General features: G+C 50.2%; 1 protein-coding gene across 1 annotated transcript; it reads right to left on the bottom strand.

The window, feature by feature from the left end:
- Positions 1-4,111: 4,111 nt before the first annotated feature.
- On the bottom strand, positions 4,112-8,075 carry LOC122544711 (neuronal acetylcholine receptor subunit beta-2-like; the record flags this gene model as incomplete). Its single annotated transcript, XM_043684000.1, has 2 exons — positions 4,112-4,746; positions 7,071-8,075. Coding segments are annotated over 2 exons (1,170 nt in total), but the record flags the coding sequence as incomplete, so codon positions are not given.
- Positions 8,076-9,088: the final 1,013 nt, after the last annotated feature.

Genomic DNA, 9,088 nt, shown 5'->3' with positions numbered 1-9,088 from the left:
TCCACCCTAACCTGCAGATCTTAGGACTGCAGGAGGAAACCCACACAGACACCATGGAAGGAGAATGTGCAAATCCCACACACAGTTGCCCGAAGATGGAATCTAACCTAGGTCCCTGGTGCCATGAGGCAGCAGTGCAAGGCATGGAGCTGCCTCCTGCTGAAGTTTTTATTGTACATTCATGTCCAGAAAGGCCAATGTGTTGGAGAATAGAACCTGACTATTCATTGGCACCTAGCATCCACATTCAGCAAAGAGTTAGATACAGAGAAATGCTATCTCTATATTGTTTCCAGCCCCTCTTTCTTCCCCCCCCCCCCCCCCCCAAATCAAACACTCCAAGGTCAGCGACAGCCCAAAGGTAGATACAGAGTTAGGCTACCTCTCCACTGTCCCCCTTCCCATTAACCGCTCCTAAACAATGTTTGATGCGTGATAAAGCTCTGCTCTTTTTAAACTGAAAGTAAAGCATCCTCCACTCTTAAACAAAGTAAAGCTCCCTCTAATCTTCTACAATAAACTGAAAGTAAAGAGCCCTTGATACTGTCTAATTTAGTGTAGCCAATACACCCTAACGTGCACATCTTTGAACTGTGGGAGGAAACCCACACAGACACTGGGTGGAGGGGGCGGGGGTGAATGTGCAAACTCCACACAGACGGCTGCCTGAGGGTGGAATCGAACCTGGGTCCCTGGTGCCGTGAGACAGCAGTGCTAATCACTGAGCCACCGTGCTGCCCTAATCATGGTTAGCTGCAGGGTGAGCAGCTGGCATTGCTAAGAGTTGTTGGCAGTCACCACCACCCCACCTCAGACCAAAGCCCTTGTCCCCTCAATCTGAACCTTGAACAGTGAGAGGTGGTGGGATATGCAACGGTGGAAGGGACTGAAATGGGAGTCAAATCCAAACTCCATTGTCAAACATCTGTAGTCATTGGGAGACACTGTCAGTGTCCTTGCCTTGCCTATCCTCCATGGTCCTTGAGCATTGAAGTGTACTGTAGTGTTAGGCCCATCACTGGACTGAGAACGGCACAGGGGAGCCTTGGCACCAACTACCCCCTGTGCTCAGCCCCACAAACAGGAGAGCTGCACACTCCCAGCTTATTCATTCATTACAAACCCAGATCATTTTGAAATATCTTCTGATGTCAACCCAACTGATCTGCTTTTATAAGATCGGGCTGCAATAAAATATAGGCGAAGGCCCTTCAGCCAGTCGAGTCTGCGATTGATTGTCTTCAGCTCAACTTTCACGCCTTGATTCCCTTACTGTTCTAAAATCTCCCTCTCAGCCTTGAATGTACTGACCCAACAGTCCTCTGCACTAAAAGAATTCCTCAGATTCACTCCCCTCAGAGAATTCTTCCTCTCTGTCTTCAATGGGCAACCCCCTTATTCTGAGATGGTTCCCTCTGACCCGAGACAGTCCTACAAGGGGAAGCAAATCTTTCCCTGTCAAGTCCCTGAGAATCTTGTATGTTTCAATAGTTATTCTTCGAAACTCTAAGCAGGTCAGAATTTGCGGCAAGTAACTCACCTCCTAACTCCTCGAAGCCTGTCTGCCATCTGCAAGGCAGAAGTCAGGATTGGGATGGAATACTCCCCACTTGCCTGAATGGGGGCAGCTCTAACAACACTCAAGAAGCTTGACACCATCTCGGACAAAGCAGCGGGCTTGTTTGGCACTACATCCACTCCTTCCACCACCCACACTCAGTAGCAGCAGTGTGTACCATCTACAAGATGTATTACAGAAATTCACCATTGATCCTCAGACAACGCTTTCCAAACCCGTGACCATTTCCATCTAGTAGGACAAGGACAGCAGATGCACTGGAACACCGCCACTTCAATTTCCCTACAGTGTGGAAACAGGCCCTTCGGCCCAACAAGTCCACACCGACCCTCTGAAGAGTAACCCACCCAGTCACACTTCCCTCTGACTAATGCACCTAACACTGGGCAATTTAGCATGGCCACTTCACCTGACCTGCACATCTTTGGACTGCGGAAGGAAACCGGAGCACCCAGAGGAAGCCCATGCAGACACAGGGAGGATGTGCAAACTCCACACGGGCAGTTGCCTGAGGCGGCAATTGAACCCAGGTCTCTGGCGCTGCGAGGCAGCAGTGCTAACCACTGAGCCACCATGCCGCCCTAATATATCACCATTCCTTCACTGTCGCCAGGACACAATCCTGGAATTCCCTCCCTGAGTCCATTGTGGGTCAACCCACAGCAGGTGAACTGCAGTGGTTCAAGAAGGTAGCTTACCCCCACCACCCCAAGGGGCAACTAGGGACAGGCAATAACATGCTGGCCAGCCAGTGACGCCCACATCCCACAAATGAATAATTTTTCAAAATGAGTCCAATCTATTTGATCTCTCCTCAAAAGGCAAACTCTCCATACTCAGGGTGAGCTGAGCAAACCTTCTCTGTTTCCAATGGCAGTATTTTTTTTTGTTATATATCCATGGCAGCTATGGATGGGCATTAAATGCTGGCCAGCCAACGACACCCACATCCCTGGAATGCAAAGCAAAGGCCCCAAAACTATTCACATTATCCCAGCTGTGAACTGACCAGTGCCTTTTACCATTTTAGCAAGATCTCCTTGTTTTTACACTCTCTTCCCTGTGAAATAAAGGCCAACGTTCTATTTGCCTTCTGTCTGACCTGCTGAACTTGGATTTGTGATCTGTGTGACAGAAAATCTGTAGTTTTCGGAGGAAAAACAAGTTTAAACCTCATTTCGGTTTGATTTTACAAACTACGTTTTTTTTATTTGATACCAAAGCACAGTGGGGTGTCAGTGAGTCATTGCTGTGTAGAGTCTGCCCCTCTAGTTAAAATAGCAGTAACAGCAGCCAGCCTGCTGAATCAACTCAGTTGCACATAGCTCACCCCGATCAACCCACCCACTGGTGACTGATAGATGTGTTTCAGGTAGAACCAGGGTGGGGGGGGTGGTGGGGTGCCAGGAGCAGGGTAAATTACTTTGTGGGCTACCATCCCCGGGGGGTAATTCACATTGTGTGGGATCCTCTCCAGGGTAAATCAAAACATGTGGGCCTCCCTCCCTCCCTCCCCGACGGGGTGAATTGCACAGTGCAAGGTTCCTCCCTGGTGCCCAGTGTGGGAACCCATGCAGCTCACTCTCAGTCAAGGGGCAGTACTGAGGGCAAACAGTGCATGGCAGAGTTGAGCCACTATCTGAATTTGAGGGGTAGAATAGGCTTGGCACTGAATGGCCTCCCCCTTCCAAATCGTCCACAGAACCTTCGTGGCTTAACTTGGTGAATTTTGAGAACTTTTCTCAGAGATACAATATGCTGTGAGTATGAGGTTAAATATTGAGGGGAATGTTGTCTTATAGCAGGGATGGGCACAAGGTTAACCCATTTAAGTTAAGTGTGGCTGGGAAATTCACCACTCGACCAAGCTGATTGACAAAAACATCACATTTACAAACGTCAGGCAAGAGTGAGGTAAGCAGATATGCCAAAGAATGTATTCCAGCAAATTTACATCAAACAGTCCTAGGACAGGGATAGCATGAGATTAGATACAGAGTAAAGGTCTCTCAAAACTATTTTGAGTAAAGCTATTTTTTTCCCCAGAGTGGATAGGATGTCTGACACTCCTGTTTATTTTTTTTCCCCCAGCACCCATGGTGTGTGTGTGCAAGTGAGAGACACAAGGTGCACGAACCTTTATTCAATTTCCACCACCAGGAAGAAAGGAAACACCCGAGTGGCCAGTGACAAGCAGTGCCCTTCACATCAAAGGGCGATGCTGTGTGATCAAAACAGTGAAGGGGAGGGCAGGGATTAAATCAAAATAAAGTTGGAGAGGGAAATGATGCACTCCACTCCCCGCGGCGGCCACCTCTCCCTGAACAACTCCAGGGTGTTGGTGGATACTGCGTGCTCCTTCTCCAAGGACACCCGGGCTCTAACGTAACCGCAGAAGAGGGGCAGGCAGTCGGCCCTGACGACCCCCTCTACGGCCCGCTGCCTGGACCTGTTTATGTCCGGTTTGGCCAGGCCCAGGAGCAGATAAAGCTCCTTCTAAACTGCCCCAAGTAATTTTTCAGAAGTGTGAGATTTTTCCCTTTACTGATACTGATGTAGAGCTTTTGTGAGTGAGCTGTGTCTTGAGAAGGAAGCTGTGGAGATGAAAGTGTTCCTCCAGTCCCCTTTGGTTACCTCCCTTCAGCCTCCCCCCCTGTGCTTCACTGGATGAACCCAGGGCTTTGAGGTTGGGTGGGATTCAATATGCCCTATCCTACTCGCTCACTTTAATCAGGTTTGATGAGAAAGCTTTACTCTGTATCTGAGTGAGATGAGGTCTGCCATCTGTGTTTGGCTCCCCCATCCATCCTGCTCATGAATGGGAGCCTGGCTGATATTTTAATCTTTTCTGTCTCTCTCCTCCCCCACCCGCCCTTGTAACCTGATCATTGCAGCCAGTGGTGTGTGAGCCTGGACCCTCTGTTCCAGACAGTGGTCCCATTCAGCAGCAGGAGTGAGGGGTGGTGCATTGAGCATGGAGGGAGAATTGGCCTTGCCGAATCCTACTGCTGTTCAGGAGCACCAAACGGGATTAATTTCTTGAGCTGGAAGTCCTGGCAGAGTGACTGCAAGAACATTGCTGTGGTCCCAAGCACACAGACCACCACAAACAGCCAGAGGAAGAGCCGGTCAGTCACTGTAGCAACGTACTTCCAGTCCTCCACCACCTAGAAACACAGAAACCATAGAGTTTACAAAGGCCCCTCCTCCATCTCAAAGCGTTCCCACCATACTTTACTGAAACCAAGGTGCGCTGGCGGGCAACGGAAGGCAGGCACAGAACGATCCCACAGACTGTAACAGGATAATGACTGTGCCCACATCTTCTGATATTGGTTGAGGGATGCACATGAACAGGAGGAGAAATCTCGCCTGCTCTGTGATGCAGCAGCTTAGGAAGGCGGGTGGGACTTGGTTTTTAATGTCTCATCTGAGACAGTCTGTGTCGCATTCCTTCAGAACGACACCAAGGTTGGAGTTGGAATGGGTTTCTAGAACTCGTTCCAGATTCAAGACTTTTCTAACTTCACCCAGGCAGGGTGAGTGATGCTATACCTGGTTAAAGATGGCTTTAAGGAGGCTTCAACTGATCACTTGCCACCAGTGGGTTCTTCACAAGTATTGAAGCGATGCAGTTTCACTGTTTCCATTCTTCCGATCCCCAATTACTGTCCTTCTGAGCTTTGGTACCTAGCCCTTCCCTTCCCTTTCTATTATCTACAACCTGCTGCCTTGTGAAAATCAGGAGGGGGTCTCTGGGCTTGCTGGGTCATTGCCATATCCCCTGGGTTATACAGATAAACAGTGTGGTGAGGCAGTGAAAAGGATCAGCTCATCTGTCAGTCTGTTCTACACACCAACCCTGGAGCACCAAGACTACAGGCTTGGAATTACACAGCAGAGAAACAGACCCCTCGGTCCAACTCATCCGCACCAACCAGATATCCTAAATTAATCAAGTCCCGTTTGCCAGCATTTGGCCCATAGCCCTCTAAACCTCTCTTATTCATACATCCATCCAGATGCCTTTTAAATGTAATTGTACCAGCCTCCACCACTTTCTCTGGCAGCTCATTCCATACACATACCACCCTCTGCTTGAAAACGTTGCCCTCAGGTTCTTTAAATGTTTCCCCTCTCACCTTAAACCTACACTCTCCACTTTTAGATTCCACCCATCCTGGGGAAAAAGACCTTGGCTATTCACCCTATCCATGATTTTATAAACTTCTATAAGGTCACTCCTCAGCCTCCTACGCTCCAGGGAAAACAACCTCAGTATGTTCACCTTCTCCACGTAGCTCAAACCCACCAATCCCAGCAACATCCTTATAAATCTTTCCTCAACCCTTTCAATTGTAACAACATCTTTCCTACAGCAGGGAGACCAGAATTGAATGGAGTATTCCAAAAGCGGCCTCACCAATATCCTGTACAGCCGCAACGTGACATCCCAGATGTTCTCTCCCCCACCCCCCATTCTCCTCACCTTCCCCCCCCCCACCCCATGACACCATGTAATCTCCCAGGAGAGGGTTGAAACAATCCAGGGACAATAAAAAGAAATCCTCTGATTCCATGGAGCAGGAGCCCATGCAGATAGAAGGTCCACCTTAAATATACTGAACTGTCAAATAGACACTCACTGGACAGACAGGAGCCTACCCTAGACACTTGCTACACTCTGAGGAGAAAGTGAGGTCTGCAGATGCTGGAGATCAGAGCTGAAAATGTGTTGCTGGAAAAGCAGCATCCAGGGAACAGGAGAATCGACGTTTCGGGCATAAGCCCTTCTTCAGGCTTCAGCCCTTCTTCAGGAATGCTACACTCTGGGCAATGCTGAACCACTCGATGTATACACGACTACTACTACTACTACCACCCTCACACTGTTGGTCACCTTGGTGTATGAAGTGAGCTCTTTGTCATTGGTCCAACTCGTAAGTCCAGGGTCCCCCTCAATCCTGACATGGCACCTTTCAGCCAGGCTCTCTGATGATTTCCACTGTCTCCCTTCCCTTGCGTTTGCTCCCCCTCCACTCTTCCATTTCCCAATCCCAGGAGGATTGTGACCACACGTGTTCAACTCTGAGCAGCTGACTCTGTGGAGAATTGAGCTTGGGACACAGCTAAATCTCTGGAAGTATCAACTGGTTTTTTTACATAATTCTGCGCACAGGAATACAGCCCAGTGCACTCAATCAGGAATTGACAGTAAATTTGAAGGCTATTGGCCTCAGGGTCTTGGAAACCTGGTCAAGGTTTTAACGTTAAGGAGGGAGGGCTGATTACGGTACAACATCCATTGATTGTGTTTGTAAGGCGCTAGTATGGGCACAATTTGCCTTAATTTGGAAGGGTTTGACGAGGAAATTCCATTTCCAGGGTCATACAGGTGAAAGACATGGCAGGGGTTGAAGAAGCTAGGGGTTTGAAGGAATCTTGTCTGAAGAGACCACGTGCCCGGTAAATACAATGAGAATGGACTCACGCTTTGAGCATCATTGTTGCTCCTCATGTGATGGGCGATGAATTCCACTCCATCCATCATTTCTGCAAACCTTGGGCTGCCAGACTCATCGCCCACCGCCTCCTTCTGGCAATCTCGCTTCCCATTCACAGCCTCCGGCAGCTCCAAGACACGGACCTTGCACCCACCCATGGGTGCCCCCTGGTTGACGAGGCAGGTGCCACTCCTGGATGGATGCCACCTCCCACCACCTCTTCCTCCTTGGCACCCTGGCAGGGTGCCCCGCTGCTCCCGCAGCCGCTGCCTGGTGCAGTGTTCCCTGGGCGATTTCATGAACAGCAGACCAGGCAGCTTGTCCAGGAAGACCAAACGCACCCAGGCGGGCATGGTGTGGGTGGTGGGCGAGCGGTGGTGCACGTTGAGCACGCACACGCTGCTGACGATAGAGAAGGTGACCAGCACCATGGTGAACATCAGGTACTTGCCCATGAGCGGCACGTCCAGCGAGGTGGGCGGCACAATCTTGGAGATGAGGAGCAGGAAGACGGTGAGGGCCAGCAGCACGGAGATGCACAGGGTTATCTTCTCCCCACAGTCTGAAGGTAAGTAGAAGACCAGGATGGCCAAGGAGGTGATCAGCATGCAGGGGATAATCAGGTTGATGGTGTAGAAGAGAGGCTTCCTCCGGATGATGAAGTCATATGTGATGTCCACGTAGGTGTGGTCGTATGGGTTCTCATTACGCCGGCCCGGCAGGGCCACTATGTCCCACTCGCCACTCGGGGTGAAGTCATCCAGGCTAGCCACGTCCGAGCGCAGCACCAGGTCCATCTCCGTCCGATCGTAGGTCCAGGAGCGGAACTTGAGGGTGCAGTTCTGCTGGTCGAAGGGGAAATGCCTGACTTCGATCCTGCAGGCGCTTCTGTAGATGGCGGGGGGCAACCAGAAGATGCTGCCGTCATGTGAGACCACCGCGTTGGAGTAAAAGGACACCTCGTAGGTGCCATCAGCGCTGTGAGGGGTAAGAGGCAAGATATGTCAGCTGCGACAGCAAAGACCTGAGGCTAGAACAACGAGGGGGCTGGATCTCATAGAAACCTGTATTATTCTAACAAGAACTAGACAGGGATCAGGGATGTTCCTGGTGACCGGGGAGACCAGCACTGGGGGTGGGGGAGGTCACACTCCACAGGAGGACGGAGAGGAGGATAAATATCTTCAGCCAGAGATGGGGGAACCTGTGGAATTCTCTGCCTTAGAATCAATTAGAGACGAAAACATTGAATGTCCTCAAGCAGGAGTAAGATATAGACCGAAAGGGACCAAAAGCTCTGGCCAATCTAGTTACAAATAGGTCCAAGTAGTGGGCAGTGGAGGGGGTCCTCTCTGATAATTGTCTTCCACAATTACATCATTGGAGAGAGAGCCCATTGATGCCTTTCGGGAGAGAGGTGGGCACCTGCAGGGGATACAGTGCTTTATTTCCCCTCCCCCCCCCCTACTCCCTCCCTCATTTTTGATATTCTGCATTGTCCATAATGGGTTTTGTTGGTAAATATCAAACACACGTGTTTTTACTGGTGGTGGACAGTCGTTTGAAAAAAAGCAAACAGGGACAGTCACAGTGATTTTGGTAATGGGAAGGTCGCACGGTTGTGGATGGTAATATTTCAAGATTGGAAATAAAAGTCGGCATGGTGACTCAGTGGTTAGCAGTGCTGCCTCACGGCACTGCGGATCTGGGTTCAATTCCAGCCTCAGGCAACTGTCTGTCTGCATGGGGTTTGCACATTGTCCCCGTGTTTGTGTGGGTTTACTCCAGGTGCTCCGGTTTCCTCCCAAATTCCAAAGAAGTGCAGGTTAGGGTGGATTGGCCATGGGGAATTGTCCCATCGTGTCCAGAGATGTGCAGGTTAGGGTGGGTTGGCCGTGGGAAATTGTCCCATAGTGTCCAGGGATGTGCAGGTTAGGGTGGATTGGCCGTGGGAAATTGTCCCATAGTGCCCAGGGATGTGCAGGTTAGGGTGGGTTGGTCATGG

This window comes from Chiloscyllium plagiosum, chromosome 51 (genome assembly GCF_004010195.1).
Source record: "Chiloscyllium plagiosum isolate BGI_BamShark_2017 chromosome 51, ASM401019v2, whole genome shotgun sequence".
NCBI classification, from domain to species: Eukaryota; Metazoa; Chordata; class Chondrichthyes; order Orectolobiformes; family Hemiscylliidae; genus Chiloscyllium; species Chiloscyllium plagiosum.
Note: the sequence above shows the minus strand (reverse complement) of the source record. Positions and strands in the feature narration are given on the sequence as shown.